Source organism: Euprymna scolopes, chromosome 1 (assembly GCF_053919585.1).
Source record: "Euprymna scolopes isolate OS-2025 chromosome 1, ASM5391958v1, whole genome shotgun sequence".
Taxonomy (NCBI): Eukaryota; Metazoa; Mollusca; class Cephalopoda; order Sepiida; family Sepiolidae; genus Euprymna; species Euprymna scolopes.
Window position 1 is genome coordinate 74,652,841 of NC_136482.1, and position 24,794 is coordinate 74,677,634.

Here is a 24,794-nt window from a genome sequence, read left to right on the forward strand (position 1 = left end):
TTCAATTCTTATTATTATAAACAGTGTAACTAAGTAACAGTGATTTATAATTGGCCCGTGTGTGTGTGTTTGTGTGTGTGTGTGTGTTTGTGTGTGTGTGTGTGTGTGTGTGTGTGTGTGTGTGTGTGTGTGTGTGTGATGTCAGTACCGACTGAGAAATGCCAATAATGAATTTCCTGTTGACAGACACAAATAAACTGTCAGGGGATTTTAGTTATTTGCCTACTTATTTTAGCTAATCCTCAATATCAGATGCTTGTTGTCTGCTAATCCAGTAATCATGAAGATAAATGCGATGCCGAGAGAATTATTCGTCGGATTCACGGCCGGCGCACATGAAGAATTCTATCTGATAAGATCAACTTTCCAACAATGTTTTGTGTGAGTTACGGATTCGCGGATTTTCAGTTGCATAACCCCGCATTAACATTACTCTGATGGAATTATTAGAGTATCAAGAGGTGAGAAATTTGGGTCGTTAAATTTTGAGCTTACCACCTTGTAACTTTCAGAACTGAAGCTTAGTTCGGTTAACATTAACTTGTGTATTGCTTGGATGACTCGGCTAAAGAGATGAAACGATTTTATTTATCAGGGATAAACCTTCGCAATCTACATTAGAGTGATTTTCCTTCTCGCAGAAGTGACGCTGTTGGTCTATTTCAACTTTATCGATATTTTTATGATAGGTGCTCAACTGAGTCTTAATCTACGCTCCCACATGTAAAACATTCACGACAAACTCTCGTATAGACATAACCATTGTGAACAACTTCCCCTACTCTTTATCGGTGCATAAAACTAAAGAAAAATTACATGAACGAAGTTTGTTTCCCACAATTGTACAAGGCTAATTACCATGTGACTATAACATGTTCATTTTAAAATCACATAAAAACAGGTTTTGTTTAGCCATGCTCTTAAATAATAACATTCTGCTCAATTTCCACCATTACCAATCATCTCGGTGTTTTCTCAACGACTAACTAACACTCATTAACCCTTATCGAGTGGCTTTTTGGGCCTTGATAAGTGGGGATCCACTAGTAAAAGAATATCCAGCAAACGGTCAGCGTAAGATTTTCGTCCAATATTTGGAGTCAGCCGTAATCAAAGCGAGGAGGCATTTTATGATAAAAGTTAATGAGATGAAAGAAAAATTAGTTGTATTAACTGAGATTAATTACTTATAGCGCGGTACTTAATTATTTGTTGAGATAAGATTTGGACACGACTGTGTTGTAGTATGCAAGGAGACAGTTCAGCATTAATGTGTTCCACTTTTGGAATGCCTTGCAAAGTAAGTGACTCTGGCAATAACGCTTAATGCCAAACACATGGATTGAGAAAGATGAGCATATTCCATTGTTGCATTAAAACGGGTTCTTGCTGTGAACGTTTTGCAAGGATAAACCAGAGATTGAAGCTGAATCGAGGATCTTCCATAGAAATAACAGAAAAAAGAGTAGACAGATCCAAGAAACGTCTTTTCCGTCTAAACTTAACCGTAGTGAGAATGAATTCCTACTTCAACGTCGATTTTGTACTTTGTCAAAGCAGGAAAGATTGCTACGACTCATGCAATGATTCGTACTTAGCTGAAACTTTAATTTTCTAAATTAACACAGATTCTCTCAGTACTAAACAGATCATCTGTAAACAAAAGCCATAATCGCGCGAACCATCATTATTGTCTTGCATAACAACGAAGAATTAAAATGTCGGGCCGCTGATTACAGTTTCAAGTGATCATGAACTTCATAATTTCATTGTGAAAAATACTTACGATACTAAATAGTCGTCATACAGCAGAGTGCGGACTACCAAGAGGTGAATATTAGGTGACAGTAAAGCCTTTTAAAAATAAAAAGGCTTCATTGTAAAGATTTGATGTTGATACAATCAGAATAATGGACTGATACAATCAAGGCTGTTGTTTAAAATTTATTAAAACTTAATTTGGTGATCAACAGTATCTTATTCATTGATGTAGCCCCACTTGGCTACATGAATAGAGAAGCCGTTTAATTACATAGGTCACTTTCTGATTCAAAGGTGCTTTGAGTTCAGTGGAATGGCACTCAAACCGAACGGGAATTATGCGATCAAATGCGGCTATGGTCTGATGTATTTATTTTTACTCATTTAAAAAAGTCGTATTGTCACTTGAACGCGAGGCCATTTGACACAAAACACAGCATTACAAAAGAGTGGGTCACCGATTACTTTTCATTGTATCAATGTCAACGATAATTCGGCGTGCTAATGTTTGGCACGGACTTAGTTTGTAAATTATTTTTATTTCATAATTATTTCATTGTCAATAAAACAATTAAACGATTTGTATAGAAAATAAAACTTATTATTAAGAACAAGAATCATGGCATCATTTAGCAAAAAAATTACGTTTTGTATGAAATCACTTTCTAAAGTTTTGTAACTGGCAAATATAAGACGAATAAACCGTTAATCAAATTAGTTCGTTTCTAAAAAATAATAACGACTATCATTGAATTACATTCTTTTGTAGAAAATGATGGCTAAAATCTCGAGGATTAGTCGACAACAAAGTCAAACAGATAGTTTAAAGAACAAGTGAAAAAAATTCGAGAAGTATTGATTGATTGCGTTTTTATATAAGAACTATGCGAAACATGTTTATACTATATTAAGTGTAAAACTTAAATAACAAATATATAAAAAATAAAATTAATGAAAAATCAAATTATTTTACACTAGTAGAGTATTATATTTCTTCTAGAAACAAGTTTCGTTGTAAATTAAATGACCGAAAGAAATCCTGTCTCTAAATAGCTTCGTCGTTTGCTTGATAACAGAACTGCTACCCAAAAGTGGTTTCTCTCTTTTGCTTTTATTTGACTTTAGACTAAGCTTGAGTCTAGAACTTGATCTTTTTATAAGATACATAGAGCTTCAAGTTTTCTATTAAAGTTCTCATTTATCTCTCAAAAAGAGTAATAAAATGAAGAACATTAATTTTCTGATATGTCAACACGTGTATATTCGCAGGTTACACAGAACTACTCGTTAATGCAACCTTTTTACATATAGCGCTTTAGTTCGGTGATCTAATGAGATCCGGTGTGTCAAAATAATTATGCCGTCCTCAATTATCGCTCTGAAATAACAGAAATACGAATCTAAACCACAATAAAATGACATCTACTCATTGTCATTAAATTATGAAACCATGTTGAGACGTGTGGTGTGAGTTATAAGTTCTAAAATGTTGTATACACGTTTAGAGACTTATACACGAATAATGCGATTGGCATCTTATAATGCTAATAACTACAAACTCTGTAGAAACAAATGTACAGATAATCAGATAGTAAAAACAAAAATTAGATCAAATATCTAGATGTAGTCATGGACATGCATTCATACTAAGTCAATAAAAATATTCCACAATCAACCCATATATTGGGAATTGTTCCATCTATCACGAATTTTTCCCTCTTCAAGATATGTCTCAAATTAAATAGGTCCAGCATTATTGACAAGCTTCAATCTCTTTCTCGTCGAAATGTTGCATCCCTGCGCCTGTTTTATAAATATTTATAAACTCCTTGAATTGCCACCATCTCTGCGTACATATTTCCAACTAACTCAACCAGCAGCAAGATCCCATCCCTTTACTGTTTATGTCACAAGATTCAGAAAATCTCCTCATTCTAATAGTTTTTTTTCTAACTCGAACTGCTCTATGTTTTCTGCTTTCTTAACTGTACGAACTCCCTTATGTGTATCTGTAATATAAACAGACATATCACTTCTCAACTCCTCGCACAACTCATTTCAAACAATAGCAACTTATTTTCCACGTAGTCATATGCCTTGTTTTGGGCGAGATAGAATAAAAAATAAAACAACAAATAAAACTATATAAATATTAAGTAAATGGTACATAAATAAAATAAAAATACAAAAACGTTAAATAAAAAAACACGAAGTAAATCTTTTTTTAATAGTAATTAAAAAGTGATTATACGAAGGTCGTTTCAAAAGTAAAGCCTCTTTTTTAACTCAAATACTAACACTTTCCATTAAAACGAGCGACTTTTTGTGCTCAAGAATTTATATTTCAACATAGTCACCAGCATTTTCAATAGACTTTTGTCAGGAATTCGATAACGCATCTCTGCTGTTGATGCAATCCATGGACTAGGTAGTTTACCTAGAGTCTCACACCGCACAAGCACAACAGAGAAATTTTCAGTTCATATTCATAAGTTCAGTCATCAAAACAATACAATTTGAAATCGACTCTGATCAAATCATAAAGAATAGCAGGCATTATTTTTGGAAAGACCCCTGTACTTGCCACTTAAATAACTTCATTTTATGAGTAGTTCTTTGAGAAAAAGGCTGAATCAGGTTTTTATGGTTCTGAAAAATATATGGGATTGCTGAAAATAATATTTACTTAGTAGTAAGAAGTGGCATAGGAAGTATATATCTATATAAAGAATCAGGTGGCATACAAGTGAGTAAAACTGTGCTATCGAACATATTTATTTTGCCCGTCCGGACACAGGTATTCTACTTCTCTCTCTCTCACTTTCTCTTTATATATATATATATATATATATATATATATATATATATATATATATATATATATATATATAAATCTCTCTCTCTCTCTCTCTCTATATATATATATATATATATATATTGCTATAGAATTTCAAATATTTTAAGCAGACATTTCTTCTACACATAATTCAGTTGGTTTTATATCGATTTCTATTAGTTTCAGTTGCTTATAAGTAAATTAGTATGTTAGTCGATTATCGATCTTTTCTCTGAACTTATTGGTGCCATTAGTATCATCACAACAACACAAAATCTGATAGTCAACGGAATCAATCGTTACTCACTTCTCGTTTTGCTCACACTCGCTTTCCGCTCTCAGTCACATTCTACACAATTTCCGCTCAACTCTAGCCAGACCTCTGATACCAATGATCAAGGTGTGTTGTATATTAGAGGAAATAACGCAGTGCGAACACGTTACAAAAAGAAAATACGGCAAGAAAAGGCAGATGTCAGTTTTGTAGATGCGTCCTGAACGTCTACAAAACGACATGAAACTTTCAGTCACGCTTAGGTTAAGAATTGCTATTTCACAGCTCTTTCTAAAATCCAACTTTCTCTGTCTTTTCTCACATTTTTACTTTTCTACCGACTACTTTACTTTTACCATGATATTAATGATATTCTGTCTTTATACCAAGTAGTCATATGTATGCTCTTAAACTGCATCAAGTCACGAAGTCGCATGTTGGTAGCTTTGTGACGTGTGCTGCCTCCTGCCTAGTTTCTCTTACTTCTAGATTCACTAAAACCAGAACTTGTGTATGAATTTATTAAGAGGCATGATTTTTATATTATTGAAAAATATATGCAAGGAAACAAATACTTATCTAGCTCCAACCACTTTTAAAAATGTTCGTTTCTACTGAAAGTTACATGAGCAGAGTTTTTCCAAGAAATACCTGCGTGTGAAACAAAATGCAACGGAACTGCTTTCTACCGAACTGTCTGTCTAATTTAAACCATCATCTACAAGCCTCAATCTGCCTGTCTCACTATGAATCTTGCAAAACTATTAACCTTTATCATATTGCGGTTATCAATTCTTGATAAGCGATAACTCACTAGAATAATGCACACACACACACACACATATATATATAAAGATAGCTAAGTATGTATATATATATATATATATATATATATATATATATAGAGAGAGAGAGAGAGAGAGAGAGAGAGAAAGAGATAGATAGATAGATAGATACAGGATTAAATATATGTCAAATAATAATTGTAACAAAATAATTAGACTCGGCATCAATGACGACAAGAGGTAATCTGTCGTAAAAAAATATGTTGGTAGTAGGTAGTGTTAGTCGACGAAAATGTCAAACTTAAGTTTAAACAGCATCTGTTCTATGAGTCAGTGTGTATAATGTGTATGTAATCAAGCGGGCGTAATAAATATTTTTCTCATTCATATTAGTAACAACTGCAAATAAATCAACAAATTAGTTACGCCCGCAAATAAATCAGTAAATTCTTAACAAACAGAATAAAAACGAGTTTATAAAAAGTACAAAGAAAACTAGAATGTATTCTAACATTTCTATTTGAGAATAACAGCTAAACTAGCAAGTTGGTAGTCGGCAGTTCTTTCTGGGAATATTATGAATCTTAGGGGGTGTAGTATTGCCTTTGTTTGCTGGTAATTGTAAAGGTGATGTGCTCATGGAGGTTGAAAGTTCAATTCCCAGTGTGGGCGACTGAAAAATACAATTGCAAATTATTTAGGATCCCTATCTAGTCATGGGTAACGGAACGAGAGCATGCTACTTTCGTGAAGTAAATAAAGGGCTCTGTTCAAGGTACCGTCTAAATTTCACGAGTTCGATAGAAACATTCTCGAGTCTGACAAGATACACCTGAAGAAGGCCGGAGGTTATATCAACCGAAACATTGTGAAAATAACACTCAAAATGAAGACAGTAGTCCGACGATTACAAATAATACGAATCACATTTTATTCTACAATTTTTATTTATTTAGCATTAATTTGTAGACAATAATTTTTGACTATTTTTAACCGATGACAATTTATTATTTATTTGATATATAGTATTAATCATTATTTAAGCAAATTTTTCGTCTTTTCCATTAATACACAAATACATATTGCTAAATGCTTTAATAATATATAAGAGATGATCAACATATTGACTTACTTGTTGTGGCGAGTTCGTAGTTATTTTTCCTTGATATTTGGCTGATGGTGGCGTCCAGTTCTAACTTGAAGCGATCCTGTTGCACAGGATCGCGATTATGGCGTCCGACTGCATAGCGGAAGCCTGTGTGGTAGGGAACCATGTAGTGTTCCACTTCAAATATAGCACCTGCAAAAAAAATAATAACGTTAAAGATACATAAGAAAATACATTAGAATAATCACATCTTGTGATAAAATCGATTATATTTTTGTTGGATTATCAGCTGATTTTCGTCAACACATATCATCCAAAATATGCTTTTAAGAGAAAAATATTTTTACAACAATATATATTGAGTACCTGATAGAAATATCGATTAATGTAAACTGAATGATGAGAAATGATATTGATAAATACATTCAAATTGCATGTAGCTTCACTATTGTTCATATGTCATGGCTTGAACTTCCGTTTCCTCGAACTGCTGGGATGCTCAGCGGCAGGGGGTCTCTCTTCAGATTCCAACAACAATCAGCCATTATGATTGGGTTCCAACGACTCTGATACGTAATCTCTACCTCTTTCAAGTCGTGATGGAATCTTTCCGTCCTCTGCTCACTCATTAAACCCCAGTTCACAGAAAACCGGTGTAATTTTGAAAATAAGTAAGGTATCCATATGTTTATGTTGCAGCATAGATTTTTGAAAGCAGTCAGTATGTTGTTAACACGCCCTGCGCAGTTCCTATACTTTTTTTTACAAAAAACATTCTTCACTACTCGAACAAAATGCCTTCCACGTTTTTAGTTTCATTTCGGTCATTAAGTTTTTGAACTCTGTATTTCTGACGAGCTGCCGGATGTGAGAACCGTCAAAGATGCCAACTTTCAACTTCTCCATAATCAATACTGGGAAAGCCTTGCACAAGAAACTGAAGCTGTTATCATCCTTGTCCAAACGCTTGGTGAACTGCTTGATTAAGCCGATCTTGATTAGTGGGTAGAGTATATTGTCTCTTCCCGTCAGAGGGTCGTTGTTGACGTTCCTTTTCTTTCAAGACACCAATTCCTCCCGCACAGGCTAATCTTTCTTCGTGTAATACTGAGCACGGTTCTGCATCAATTTTTGAAAATTTCGATGGTTTTATGACTTTAAAGTGATCACTTTTTATAAAATCACCCGGGACTATCACACTTGAATACTTTCTGCCATTAAAATCATCATTTGCAATGGCATTTTCCCCCAATTAATCTCTAATCCACAATGTTGAACAAAAAACGTAAAGAATATGTCGCTGTATCTCAAAAACATTACCTCATTCAGCAAAACCAATGTCCATTTTTGCATTCCGAGCACCAGATTCATGCTAAATAAGTTTTAAATTCCGAGCACCAGATTCATACTAAATCAGGTTAAAAAACACAGAAAATATTTTATTTTCAAAATAAGAGAGAAGAGAGCATATTTTACAAACTAAAACAAAATGAGCTTATATTGCTATACTAATCATCAAATTGTTAACCGTTCGACGAGAAAGAAAATTGAAAAATATTTTATCGGATATCGAATAAAGGGATATCATTTCTAGAATATGTCTCTTAGAAAGAAAATATGAGACTATATAATATGAACATATAGTTGGAACCAGGCAACATAATTATATTTTAGAAGAGTGATGAGAAATAAACAACACATACACTGATGGCGTACTCTATGATAATGTTCAAATAATTCGGTTGTCACTTCAAATGTAAAGCATCCTATTTTTGTGTTAACTTCAAAAGTTCCAAAGCCACAAAGACGGTAATTGTACCATTTAAACGAGCGACCTGTTGTGTCCGAGAAGGTTTTCTGTTAAATCAACATTATTCCTTATGCAGTTTTGTCTGGAATCCAATGAAGCATTGTTGCTTCTGATGCACATCCATGAAAGAGGTGTTTGTCAGAGTCTCATACCATCAATATCTATAAAAGATGATATTTTCAGGTCATAAATGCATAAGTAAAGTTGTCATAACAATAAGATTTGCGATTCTCTCTGATCCAGTCGAGCGGAGAAGACACAAGAGGCATTTGAAACACCCCTCCTACTTTTGGATTTTTTCGATTTTTGATTTTCTCAATTTTCTCTGGCAAGATCGAGATAACCATCTCGTTAGTCACTAATAAAATAAGCAATTCTTTATTCTAAACGACCATTGAATTGTTTGCAAAAGTGTATAGAAAATAGTGTTGACTATGTAGAAAATAAATTCAAATGTCCGCTCGTATTAATGGAACTCTCTAATCTTTTCAAACTTTTGAGTTAAAAAATAAAATGCTTTACTTTTGGAAAGACCCTGTAGATTAATCAGATGGGACAATTAGACTGAAATTTTGTTGGACAAAATGTAAATATATATTTCATAAACGTTTGAGGATATTCATTAAGATTTTACTTGGCTGTGGTAATTTTTAGGTCAGGGTTTTTTTGTTGTTTATTTAAACTTTAATAAAAATTGACACGACTGCTTTGCTACGAGTGAACTGATATAGTGGAAATTACTTCCGTAGTATTATAAATATCTGGCTGGGGAATATACTTTCTAAATAGTTAGGTTACCGTGTTTGTTAAAATCTAGAAACCGATCGAAAGTTTCGATGATAAATTAACCTAAAAGACTAGAATTTTTTTAAATTCCTTAAACTGGAAAATTTTCTATCCACGATATATTGAATTCGATGTTAGTTGGAAAGTATCGTTACACTCGAAAACAACCAAGCAAGTAATGAATTAATGAGACGTACTTTCGTCAACCAATATTGAAATTAACTAAACGTCCACACGTGAGCAGTATATTAGAAAACTACTTCAGCAGTTGGCGTTTCAATCTCAGTGCAAGTGTGATAAGTGACACAACTGTATGAATACTGATCTATAGTTTGAGTCTGTTTCAAAGTTTTGTGCAGTGAGTGAAGTTGTTTGCTCGTTAATCTTTTATGAATATTATAAGGATCATGTGTGTATTTAACTGCTATATTTAACGATATTGTTATGAACTAGACTTGAACAATTTTTATGCACATTTTACTAATATTAGTATATTATTATTATCTAGTTTTACATTTTGACACTTAAAATGTTATAACTTTTTATTAGGTATGTCAAAGTAAATTGTATTGATATTTAAAAGTGAAATTGTATTGATATTTAAAAGTGAAACAATGTAATCAAGAACAAATTTATACTCGTCCCAGGAAAGGTAAAAATTAATTCTCCTGAACAAAAGTTCTTACACTATTTTCATATCCTTTAACAATGTTACAATCAAGATATGTTAGTAAACTTCCTCTCTCTCATATCTATATATCTATATATGTATCTCTCTCTCTCTCTCTATATATATATATATATATATATATATATATAGAGATAGATAGATAGATAGATAGATAGATAAATAGAAATTATACATTAATAAGTAAACTTTTATTAACAGAACATAATTTAACTTTAGACACAGGTTAACCTTCTAACACCATTCACACATCCCATGTAATAATTAATACATATAATTTCAATCAATGAATTACATAACAAAAAAACAACAAAAAACACTCATTTCAGTTCTGTTACTAACCTATATTTGAATTTCAACAGATATATTCCTTTCCAGTAAGAATATTAACTGCGTTCATATCTTTTAAAATTACATTAACGACTATATGACGTCACTAAAATTGCCCTCTCTTTAACAGCGCAAGCCCCCCCCCTGCTTTTTGAATTTCCAACGTCTTTTTCCGTTTTTCTGAAATAGAACATCATCATACTTTGCACGTGAAACATTTTAAACGATTTTGTACTGGTGTTTATTGTTTCTTAATCTCATTCATCCAGAGGAAGTCTCGAAATAAAGACGAAACGTTGATGAACACATAATACGGTTTCTTCCTTTTTATTTCTCTCTCTCTCTTTCTCTCTCTCTCTCTCTATACATATATATATATATATATATATGATTTTCAGAATGTGAGAGATTGTATATAATAAATTCCACAGCCAAACAACGTCGCAGCCCACAAGAGCCATGACAGTCAAAGAACCGGAAGTCCAAGACTTCGCAGTCGGATTTCGGCGGGGTTTGCTTGATCTGTGTTGGTTAATTGAAATTCTTGTGTGCAGGGCGTTTGCTCAGTTGGTAGAGTGCTTGCCTTGCCTGCAAGAGGCTCGGGTTTCGAATCCTGAGTTCGGATGTGTCTAACTGATGAGCCCAAATGAGGGCGAAACTCTAGTCTTGGACTTCCGGTTCTTTGACTGTTATGGCTCTTGTGGGCTGCGACGTTATTTGGCTGTGGAATTTATTATATATATATATATATATATATATATATATATATATATATATATATATATATATATACGTAAAGAGAAAGAGAGAGGAAGCGAGAGAAAGAAGAAATATTCGTTATTCCAATTTGGATAAAAATCTAAAAAGTTTATTTCTAAATGTCCACAAAGTAATGATCGAGCAAAAAAAGCTTCAGCAAAACTAAAATACAGACATTCTTGCTTAATTTTTGTCTAATCAAATTGCATAGAAACTTGACATATTTGAATTACCTAATAGAACGTCGTGATTTCGTTATACCTTCTAAATCTTGTAGAATATTTCAAAGAATTTTGCCCTTTTAATGGCATAGAATTGAATTTCAATATAGTCTACACTACCGCCCTCATTCTTTGCAGCTGAATTTCAAAATTGCATTAAGGAGTGAATCTTCTCCTCTCTCTCTCTCTCTCTCTATATATATATATATCTATATATATATATATATATGCATATATATGTATATATATAGCTAACTTTATATAAATTGGGATATGTTCTTAAAAGTGTAGAAAAGAAAGTGCTTCCCAAATACTCTGAAATAACTTAAGATCATTTTGTCTTTGTTGCATAGCACCAAATACCCGAGATGTTTACAACCCGAAAATAATCTTATAGAAAACAATACGTTTAATTAAGGCGCCACAATATTGGTGATATCCATTGCGTTTTAAACACAAAAATGCATTACATTTCAAATATATTTGTTTGCAAGTGCGTCGAACGATTTATTCGCATTTTTGATATAAAGGAAAATCCACCATTCCAAAAAAAAAGCAATCTAGATCCTGCATCTCCAATGAACGAGGGAATCACAATTAATAAGGGATTGCAAATATGAGTGAATGCCATTTGTATGCTAAAAATAATCCTTTGAATTAAACCAAACTTAGCATGAAGTATCCTTAAAATACAAAATGTGTAAAAAGTTTGTTAAAATGTTATTACAACAAATGTTTAAAGGATACGACTATTCATTTGAATTAATTTCGATTGAAAAGAACCTTTAGGAAAAGTTAGATATTTTTCGTCGTACTTGCCAAAAGATGCAAAACAATAGTTAAATATATATAAATCAACATATTCAGCACTGTACAAGAGTCGAGTATAAATTACATTTCAATATGATATTTATCTTAATTGATGCTTACAAAGTAGACTTATTAGCAAAAATACATGACACAGTTCATGTAATTATACAATGCATCCTTATCTGAACCGACAGGTAGACAAGATGTGTTTAAAGTAACAGAATATAAGTATTTCATCCTCAAACTTCCATTGTGTGCGTACAATGCACATTTCGTGATTGTGCGCTCATTATCTTTGTCCGAATTTTGTGCTTTATTTCAGTACTGGCTCTAGTGTTAATTATATGCTCATAGTCACTGTGCCAAGAAAAGATATTTTATTTCGAACTAGCGTTGCCCGGGTTTTTAGAGGCGTGTGTGGTTGGAAGGGGGGATGGAAACAAAGCGAAGTAATAACTCTGTATAAATATTATAAAAACAAACACTGTTAAAACTATGAAAAAAAAAATCGTGAAAAAACAAAAACACTCAGTGCCCGGGTGTTTGAAAATCCAAAAAATGTGGGAGGGAGGGGGGCTCGAAGTCGAATCAATGAGGCGAAAGCGCACCAAGAAAAAAAAAACGTGATGAATTAACTAAAAAGTGAATTAGGTCAAATATCAATTCCGCAGTGAAGTTTGTTTCGGTTGTGTTTCAGTAGTCCGCATCACACTCGAAGTCCAAATGATTTTTTTTTGTTTTCTCGAATTCTAAATGAACATTTTTTTTTAATTTTAATTTAAGTGTAATGCAAGTGAAATCACGATATCGTTGCGTTGTAATAATAAATATTAAATAATTAATACTTTGTGTAAATGTAAATGTAGAGTTGAAAACACTAATAAATGAAGGTCATATTTAGATTTCACAGAGTCGTTAGAACCGGAAGTAAAAACCGACTTAGTCCCGTAGGTTGCGTCTTATTCTAACTAAAAAAGAAAAAGTTTTCGCATTGTTTTTTAATTTTTTATATTTTAATTTTATCATGGGAAAAACAGAAAGCCTAAAACAGGGGAGGGGAGAAAGAAAACGAAATACGGCATTAATAAGCTTGTACGATTCCAAACCGGTGTTTCCTTGTACTGTTCCTTGTGAACGCATCCACTGCGGTGTAAATGGCGAGCGGAGAAAGGAGGGATCTAATAGAGAGAAAAGATGTTGCAACTTCCATAGAATGTAAACGATTTTGGCAGTGGACTCTCACCGGAAAAAATATAGGAATATACAATTGTCGAGGAATTGTAGAGGTAATAGGCCTAAAGCACACTTCAGATAATGTGCTACAGTTTGTACACATTAAATTTGCATGTTATGTCATGATTTTTAATCCTATTAAGTCAAAGTCGGAGGGGGAAAATGAGTTCATTTTATTTATATAGAGAAGAGAAGATAAAATCACAACCTTAGTTTCAAAACAACAATTATGCCTGTTTAGATGTTTGAATAAACACTTGGTTTTTCAACTGAACGATGGATTTGCCATCTAAATATTCTTTTCCAACTAGACACTAACAACTCGTAAGCTGAAGGCTCAAAGATCAACAAACGTCGCCTTCTTCTTTTTGGGATATATATATATATATATATATATATATATATATATATATATATATATATATATATATATATGAGAGAGAGAGAGTAAGAAAAGAGAGAAAAATCTATCCTTAGGAAATAGATCACAAAGCAATCTGAATTTATAATCATCGTTTGTTTAATATATGGACATAAAACATTGACTAACCAAGGTGTCTTATTTTTTAAGTGCCGTAACTACTTTCGACATCCTAGTGACTCACAAGCTCAGCATTAAACTTCGCCTTTTAGAGCAAATTATTTTTCTAAGTAAGGAAAACCAATGCTAAGTTGTCAAACCTCAATCCTCACACTTCTCCAATCGCAAGTTAAATGTTTGTAAGCATTGCTTTACAATCTTGTTTTCTGCAACAATTGAAAACTTTTGTTTACATGAACATCTTCATCACAAGAAGGTCACAGACCATTCCAGTTATGGTACAAGAAGATCACAGACCACTCCACTTATGGTACTTTTGATCGAATATAAGATTCTAGTACAATAAAAACTTTACCAGTTCTTCCTCTTTGTAGAGGTTATGGTGATAACCAATACGGTATTAAAGTGGGGGGGGAGGAAAGCTAGAAACTTTGTAGTTTCAAATTAAAACAAATTATTCACCACAAAATGACATTACTTTCCATACACACACCAAGCATTGCAATGGCAATTATAAAAAATAAATCTTGAAATCTTGGCCAGATTTCTTAAATATTTCCTGGCAAATTTTCAACTATAAATCAAACCAAAATTATCTTTAACAAAAACGAGAGAAAAAAATGTGCCAACATTTTCTAAACAATAATTCAATTTAAGGTCACCTTCTGTTTACGCCGTATTCTTAATATGCAAATCGCATTTGGCAACTTTGTATAACAGCTATTTATATACAGGTCGGTTCTCTAAAACCAAGAATTCTATTAGTAATTGTGTTATTATAATAGTGTTTTAGTCCGTGCATGTTTGTTGACAAAACATTTTTAAATATGTAGCATTAGTCATTTATATAACAAATCTGAATGTACGTGGTATCATCATTGGGTTTATAAACATGCATTCAAATTTGATTTTTATGAACAAATAAATTGTTACATAATTTAAACAGATCTAATAATAATATAAAGAAAGAAAATATAATCTTATCCGAAATTTTAACTTTGATAAACAAAAAATCCGGTAAATTTAAAAGTAACAAGTAAAATTATTGTTTTAAATTTTAATACAGACAAAAATGTTTCCTGATCATTAGTAGTAGTAGTAGTAATAATAATAATAATAATAATAATAATAATAACAATAATAATAATAATAATAATAATAGTGCTCCTTCGGGAGCCAGTCGTCATCCTGCGAATGTAGGCCAATTTTCTAATTTCATACACTCAAATGACATGGACGCTGAACAGGTAAGTATAACCTCTAATTTCAGGAAACAAAATGATACCGAACAAACACAGCACAGCCATAATAACCATCAAAAGGAAAAAAAAAAGAAATAGACAACAGAAGAGAATAGACTCGTAATGGAATGCTACTATAGAAGCCATCCTAAATATAAATATGGAGGTTATCGGAAACGAATGAAAGAACTATGGAACCTATCCAGTGACTACCATACGACAGAACAAAGAGTTGCGGACCAAGCAAGACTGATACTCAAGAAAGGTTGGCTTCCTAAACTAGAACTAACAGAAATTCGGCGAAAAACAAATGATGAAACTGAACACGAAGCATCCCCCAACGAAACCGCATGTAGAGCAACCCCACAAGTTTAAGCCCCACGAGTAAAAACACCAAAGGCTGAGGACCAACAAACAACGAAGTCTACAAACGTGGAAACCGAAAACAATGAAACAGAACTAACAGAGAATGAAGCAAATGAAATAAATTAAATAATACAGCTGATGAATAAAGAAAAAACAAAGCTCTCACCGTTAAGGAACCAAGAGCAGAAGGAATTAAAAACAGAAACAGAGACGGTTAACAAACTCCTCCCACATATTCCAGCAAATACGATCACAGACTTAAACAACCTGATTTACGCAGGCGCCAAAATGGTAAGTATGAAACTCAAATCAGAAAAACAACCGAGGAAAAGCGGACTGACAAAACCTGGATGGGAAATAAGACTAGAAACCCAAATACACAAACATAAAAAAGAAACCAAAATAATCACCTGGGAGAAAGAAATGTGGAGAAAACGGAATATTTGAAATGTAACTGACAGGAAGAGGTTAAACAAGAAACATGAAGAACTGGACTAAAAATAAAAGAAGCGAGATTGAGACGATATAGATATAAATCTGAACAATGCAAACAAAACAGAACCTTTGAAACTAATGAAAGCCAATTCTACCAAAATGTGAACGGAGGAAAAAAAAACAGAACAACCAAATCCGACAGAAACCAAACTCTACAGGATTAAAATAGGGGAAGAGCGACGAGATCACAATAGAAATAGCGAATTGCTGAAGACATGAAAGAAGAGTTACAACAAATAGAAGAAGAAACAGTGAATGAAATCAGAAAGGAAACCCTAAAGAAAACCATAGGAAAATGACAAACTGGAGAGCACCAGGTCACGACGGGATACATGCATACTGGTTCAAAAAATTCACAACCTTACACGAAAGGCTAGCCCAAAACCTGCGAAGATGTATACAGGAAGTAAGCGTACCAGAATGGATGACAAAAAGTAGAACCACACTCTACAGAAGGACACGGAGAACGGAACCGTCCCCAGCAACTATAGGCCAATCACGAGCTTACCAACTATGTGAAAGATACTGACAGCACAACTGAGGGAACAAATCTACCACTCCCTGAATAACCGTGGCCTCATCCCCGAGGAGCAGAAAGGATGCCAAAAAGGAAAAAGAGGAACACATGATCTGTTATATATAGATACAAAGATCCTAAAGGAGGTAAAAAGGAGGAGAAAGAATTTAGCCATGACATGGATCGACTACAAAAAAGCGTACGACAGGATCCCCCAAGCATGGATAATATAATGCCTAAAAGTGTATAAAATACCAAGCAGGATCACCAACGTAATAGAAAATGCAATGAAAACATGGAGACTGGAATTGACAGCTGATGGACAACTCATAACAGAAATTAACATACAAAGAGACATCTTCCAAGGAGACTCACTATCATCACTACTGTTCATCATAGCCATGATGCTCTTGAACAATATTCTTAGAAAGTGCCAAGCCAGATACAAGTTCTCCAATACAGAGGAAAAAAATGAACCACCACATGGACGATCTGAAACTTTTTGCAATGACCGAAAATGAGCTAGTGACACTAATTAACACTACCAGAATCTTCAGCCAAGATATCCAAATGGAATTTGGAATGGAAAAGTGCGCCCAACTAGTTATAAGAAAGGGAACACTGGAAACAACAGAAGGCATGGAACTACCCAACCAAACAGAAATGAGGGGAAGAAGACTTGGGAATGCTGGAAGCGGACACCATCAGAGCAACAGAAATGAAAGAGAAAATTGGAAAGGAATACCTCAGGAGAACAAGAACACTCCTGGAAACGAAATTATATAGCAGAAACCTAATAAAATGTATAAATACATGGACAGTATCACTAGTAAGATACTCTGGACCGTTTTTAAGGTGGACAAAAGAAGAACCGAGACAACTCGACCAGAAAACCAGGAAACTCATGACTATGCATAATGCACAACACCCAAAGGACGATATTGACAGACTCTACGTTAAAAAGAAAGACGGCGGGAGAGGACTGATCTGTATAGAAGACTGTGTGAAGGACACGAAAAAAGGACCTGGAAAATACATAATACAAAACACTGAAAGGATAATTATGGCAGCGAGAGACACTGAAAATAAACAACAAAACAGAAAACAGAGAGACAAATGACAAAACGGGAAAAGAGAAGTGGGAAGAGAAACAACTCCACGGAAGATTCATAAGAATAACAAAAGATGAGAATAACGGAAACACCTGGACATGGATGCGAAAAGGACATATGACCGAGAAACTGAATCTCTAATAACTGCAGCACAAGCTAACTCGATAAGAACCAACCATATGAAAGCAAGGATCGATAAAACAATCACTCGATAAAGAAAACAGCAAATGCAGACTATGTGGACAAAGAGACGAAACGATAAACAATATAGTAAGTGAGTGCAGCAACTTGCTTAAAAGGAATACAAAAACAGACATGAAGAAGTGGGCAGGGTAGTACACTGGGAATTGTGCAAACGACTGCATTTTGAATGTACAGACAAATGGTACAAGCATAAACCTGCAACAGCACTCGAAAACGAGAACCACAAAATCCTATGGGACATGGATATACAGGCGGACAAACCCATCCAAGCAAGAAGACCAGATGTCGTAATAATTAACAAGAAAGAAATAATCCTGTAAAATCGTAGACTTTAGAGTCTTAGCTGACCACAAGGTCAATATGAAAGAAAAGGAGAAACGGAGCAAATACACAGAGGAAGCCAGATAGTTAAAAGGGACTTGGATGATGAAGAAAATCAAAATAGTACCGATAATAGTAGGAGCATTAGGAACAATTCCGAAAAACTTCGAAAAAAGAATGTCAGAAATTGGAATCAGAGGAATAACTGCAAAAGTACAACGACTAACGATAATGAAAACGACTGAATACAAGACAATATAATGAATAAGCGTTACAGGGAATGAAAAACAACGAAACTGCATATCTACAGGTTCTACACCCCCCTCCAACATGCATCCCCCCATTGTTTCATCACCGTTCTCCCAATAAAAAATGTGACACCAAATGTGACACGAGAAGGGTCAATAAGGACTGAAAGACAGAGGAGCGAGAGCAAACCAGACCTCGGCTGGACAAGCGCAAAGGGAACTGGGACCTTGGGGAATCTGAGTGTCTCTCAAATTCCAGTATAAACCAATGGCTACTATCAGTGAGAAATCAATGTTAAGTGGCTGTTGCGATGATGCAAATTCAGTTGCAAATGCAAAGGAGGTGGAGAGAGCTGGATGTCCGCGGAGACTTGTTGTCACTCAGCTTCCAGAGAACACCACAGGTTTCCAATCAGATTGTTTGTTGACTTGTTTGAAAGCGACATGTGCGCCAATAATATAATAACTCGTGTGAAATGAGTTCCTGCGAACGTGACGACACATGGAAATAGGGAGGGATAAGGGTGAAAGGGTGAGAGCTAATACCTGAATGACAGGGAAAGCTAGAGAAAGCGAGAGAAGTTTGAACAGATGTTACATTTTTAAATTTTTCTGTTGACTATGATCCTGATCAACATCTGATGAGTATGCTAATTACAATTATTTAAATATATTAACTTGGGTACAATATAAAAATCAGTAGAGAATTAGCTCTATTATAATAAATACGAAACCTGCCTAATGTGTTTGACCTACGGCGGTCGGTGTGCTTGTAATTATTTTAAAAGGTTACATGATTTGGATGTAATTGAGCAGCACATCAATTATAAATAATAAGCAGGACTTTGACTACAAGTCCAATGTTCTAATGATAAACGGTTAAAATTAATAAAGAAGACGATAACTTAACGAATACTTCAGTTCTAAGAAACTGAATTTAATGGCTTTAATCGGAAGCATAAAATCGGCAGATTTCACAGCAAGACAATCTTAACAAAATAGCAACAAAAGAAAGCTTACATGCCGTTTATCAGCCATATGAAGACAATTTCGCCACGCCGTGAAAGACAAAATAGAGTTCTCCCGAAAGAATTCGGGCTTAATACGTTTTCTAGGTGAGTAGAAAAAAAGATTTCATATGGCATTATGTGAAAGCGAAATGAGCAGATTGTATGTAACTGAACTAACGAAATAGCAGTAACAAAATATCATCCGATTGTATGTAACTGCACTAACGAAATAGCAGTGACAAAATATCATCCGATTGTATGTAACTGCGCTAACGAAATAGCAGTGACAAAATATCATCCGATTGTACGTAACTGCACTAACGAAATAGCAGTAACAAAAATATCATCCGATTGTATGTAACTGAACTAACAAAATAGCAGTGACAAAATATCATCCGATTGTATGTAACTGAACTAACGAAATAGCAGTGACAAAATATCATCCGATTGTATGTAACTGAACTAACAAAATAGCAGTGACAAAATATCATCCGATTGTATGTAACTGCACTAACGAAATAGCAGTGACAAAATATCAGCCGATTGTATGTAACTGCACTAACGAAATAGCAGTGACAAAATAAAATCCGACTGTATGTAACTGCACTTACAAAATAGCAGTGACAAAATATTATCCGATTGTATGTAACTGCACTAACGAAATAGCAGTGACAAAATATCATCCGATTGTATGTAACTGCACTAACGAAATAGCAGTGACAAAATATCATCCGATTGTATGTAACTGCACTAACGAAATAGCAGTGACAAAATATCATCCGATTGTATGTAACTGCACTAACGACATAGCAGTGAAAAAATATCATCCGATTGTATGTAACTGCACTAACGGAATAGCAGTGACAAAATATCATCCGATTGTATGTAACTGAACTAACGAAATAGCAGTGACAAAATATCATGCGATTGTATGTAACTGCACTAACGAAATAGCAGGGACAAAATATAATCCGACTGTATGTAACTGCACTAACAAAATAGCAGTGAAAAAATATAATCTGATTGTATGTAACTTCACTAATGGAATAGCAGTGACAAAATATCAGCCGATTGTATGTAACTGCACTCACGGGAAAACAGTGAAAAAATATCATCCGATTGTATGTAACTGCACTAACGAAATTGCAGTGACAAAATATCATCCGATTGTATGTAACTGCACTAACGAAATAGTAGTGACAAAATATAATCCGACTGTATGTAACTGCACTAACAAAATAGCAGTAACAAAATATCATCCGATTGTATGTAACTGCACTACCGAAATAGCAGTGACAAAATATCATCCGATTGTATTGTACTGCACTAACGAAATAGCAGTGACAAAATATCATCCGACTGTATGTAACTGCACTAATAAAATAGCAGCGAAAAAATATCATCCGATTGTATGTAACTGAACTAACGAAATTTCAGTGACAAAATATCATCCGATTGTATGTAACTGCACTAACGAAATAGCAATGACAAAAATATCATCCGATTGTATGTAACTGCACTAACGAAATAGCAGTGACAAAATATAATCTGATTGTATGTAACTGCACTAACGAAATAGCAGTGACAAAATATCAGCCGATTGTATGTAACTGTACTAACGGGAAAACAGTGAAAAAATATCATCCGATTGTATGTAACTGCACTAACGGAATAGCAGTGACAAAATATCATCCGATTGCATGTAACTGCACTAACGAAATAGCAGTGAAAAAATATCATCCGATTGTATGTAACTGCACTAACGAAATAGCAGTGACAAAAATATCATCCGATTGTATTGTACTGCACTAACGAAATAGCAGTGACAAAATATAATCTGATTGTATGTAACTGCACTAATGGAATAGCAGTGACAAAATATCAGCCGATTGTATGTAACTGCTCTAACGAAATAGCAGTGAAAAAATATCATCCGATTGTATGTAACTGTACTAACAAAATAGCAGTGACAAAACTATCATCCGATTGTATGTAACTGCACTAACGAAATAGCAGTGACAAAATATCATCCAGATTAGAGTGAATATTCAAGAATAAGTGTGGTGTGAAAGGTTAAATGCAAAACGTCGTGTGTTTATTGAACAGTTTGCAAAATGGCGTTTGTCGTGCTTCGCATTGAAACTCATTCAATAATAAACAAGAACCATACAATAAGTTGAACTATTAAATTGCAAAATCATATTGAACGCTCAAATATGAATATATTCTACCCGAGTTGCCCTTAAATAATTGCAAAATGGATTTCTGATATTAATTTAATGGTGGACATGAGCCATATTCGCAACCTACTCTAGTAATAAATGGTCATTTGAGCAGACCACTATTCTCTGGAACATTTCGCAGAAGCTTGATAGCCCTAAAATTGCATCAATGTTATAAATATTCAAGAGCTATGGCGAAATTACTAACCCACTAATTATCCATTTATGCTAAATGCGTTGAATCATTAATAATCCCGAAGATAGTTCCTCACCTGGTAATGCGCCATTGCTCTCTAAAAACAACTCTATCGATTAAGACAATACCATGCAACTGCAGATATTTAAAGCCACAAAAAGAACACATATATCGCACTTTGAATATGTTGTGAAGCTACGGCGGCAGGGCTAAAGAATTGCATAGCATTTGACAACGTCTAACATGAATGTACTGGGAAAATCCATGCGTACGATATTACTGAACTAATATTTCATATAATAAAAACCTTTTGAAGTTAAAGAAATATATAGATCGTTCTCGATGGTGGCACATCCACACAATATCAATACCAATGCGCATAAACCATGAAGCATGATACTTTGATTTTTATTATTACTAATCGTCTATAATGATTTCCCTGATACAATCGCGTGTGATAGATATATTTGCTGATGATATATTTTCGAGAGAGGTCAAATAAAATGCATGCACATGCACGGCAACGGCTTAATTATTTGAGCAATGACACTAAGTCTGTAGTAGAATAGATGGATAGATTTAATGCTACCAGGATAAAGCTTTTTCTTTTAAGTATAAGACATGTTACCGATTGTCATAGCCGATAGATCCTGTCTCGATACTTCAAAATTTAAACTTCTTAACCTGACAACCGTAGCCAACTAGAAGTAGAATGAGTGCTATTTTGTTCATATAACAGTGGTTATATATCTATTGGCTTCGATGATCGTCAAGTTTCGTGTAACACGACGTCGATTTTATTGTGGAACCTAGATATAATCGCTGGTTAGACTTTTTCCAAAATGAGTGCAAAATTATACACAGTTTTTGTTTTCTTTTTAAATCACTACAATGAACCTGTTAATTGAACAATATGATTTTATATACGAATTATATAAGTTTATATAATTCATTGATTAGACGCCAGTATGGGTGTTGGTGGTATGGTGTGGGTGAGTTCTTTATCGTCTTTGATATCGTCTTCTATTATTTATTTGTCATAAATAGGAATGCGATGGTTATTTTGTTTTGTTATTTAAAAAATTGTTTTATTAAAACGTTGAATACCATTTGTCTAGCTTTATAATATTAACCATGATGCCTGCCGGAACAAACACACGATGTCGAGTCTTTTATAAATTTTCTTTTCTTTTTATTTTTTCTGAGAAGTGTATGCACGAAAAGACTGTATTGACATAATAATAACCGATTTATTCAGCATAACGAACGGATCTGAAAAAATACGTAAATTTAAACATGCTAAAGCAGCTATTTTGCATGGAAAATACATATTTGGATCTTGGAATATAGCTATACTATTATTATTTTATATATGCTCTGTTGTTATAATTTACATACATTAGGCTTCTAAACAACGTATTATTATTATTATTATTATTATTATTATTATTATTATTATTATTATTATTATTCATTAACTTAACAGTGTTGTGATGTGTTACACCGGTTTTCTCCATCAAGAGCTAGCAAGGATAGTGAAAGAGTCAATTAGATGGAAAGCATCTGGTGTAGGATGTTTGCTGAGCCAAGCAGAAGTGACTTTTGGAAAATGGTGATGTTGTATCTGATTCACAAGGAGAATAGCTGTTTCATAAAATCATCAGAAATTTAGCCAAGTGCACCTATAATTACTGGCACGATGGAAGTTTTCTTATTCCACAATCTAGCAATCTCCACGATCAGTTTCTGATTGTCCCATAGTTTCTCATTCTACTTGTCTGTAAAGTTTATTTTGTTTGGGCAGGACACAATAATAATTTATCATTCGTTGGTATTTTTGTTCACAACTACAATATCCATTTTCCTATGATTTATCCCTCAGTCATACTGAATCACGACATCTCAGAAAATCTTAATGTTCTCATTTTTTTACTACTCATTCTGAGTTATGTAGGAACTATCTGTCCGTAACTTGGATTCCAAACTTTTGGCAAAAGCTCCAGTGCAGATTTGTACAAACTTTAACATGACGACGAGTGTTACTCTCCTTGAGTAAGTATAAAACACGTACTAACAATATGTGATCGTGTTTCAAGGATATACCACACAATCTGCACTTATCAGAACAATGCCTCCCATAGATGTTTATATTTATTACATTTGTATTTACCGCATGTCTCTGAGTTGCAAATATAAGAGTTTCTGTTGCTCTTTTTAAAGTCATATTTAGACAGGAAATTGTACGCGTCCTGACATTTTTTAGCCTTAGTATCTCGCTCAAACTGACAATGAAGTTTTATTCTTACCAACTCAGCATTCTTTTTTGCTTCAGTTCTTTCTTTCTACTTCTGCTTATCTTCCATTGAATCTTTATCCAACTCTTCCTTTTTCGTCACTGCTGCAAGTAACACTTCATGACTGCAAGCCAAGTATTGGTGCACACTTCTAAACTTTCTCTCGACATATTTTTCAATCGCAATCAGCCCTTTCCCCTTTTCATTCTTGTGATACACGGTCTTAGCACATTAGATTTTGGGTAAAGTGTTTTGTACTTGGCTAACAGTTTTCGGTGTCTATCGAGCTTTTTCATTTTCTCCTGTGCCAATCCTACAAAAGTTGCACTGTATCGAATTACAGCAACCGCTCATAAATTTCAGGAGTAGTTTGAGTCTCCTCATATTCACCTCTTTTGTCTTTTCATTGCAAAGCATCGTTTCACGTGCAAACCCTTTCTGTATCAGGATCTCATGATATTTTACTATTTGGCAGAATAATGCATTCCAGGGCTCTTCTCTTGTTTAGCCTAACTACTGCACAGTTAGAAATTCCAAACTTCATATTTATATCTTCACTCCACTGCTGTACAGTTTGAAGCAGAATCAATGTTCTTATATGTTTGCAGATCGTCCATAAATACAAT

General features: G+C 33.9%; 1 protein-coding gene across 1 annotated transcript in view; it reads right to left on the bottom strand.

Annotated features, from left to right (window-relative positions):
* LOC145242098 (glutamate receptor 2-like) overlaps window positions 1-24,794 on the bottom strand; it is a 1,575,989-nt gene that overhangs the window by 1,130,817 nt on the left and 420,378 nt on the right. The window contains exon 2 of the mRNA XM_080105053.1: window positions 6,789-6,956. Coding sequence (XP_079961179.1) covers window positions 6,789-6,956 — 168 coding nt within the window. The remainder of the gene's footprint in view (window positions 1-6,788; window positions 6,957-24,794) is intronic.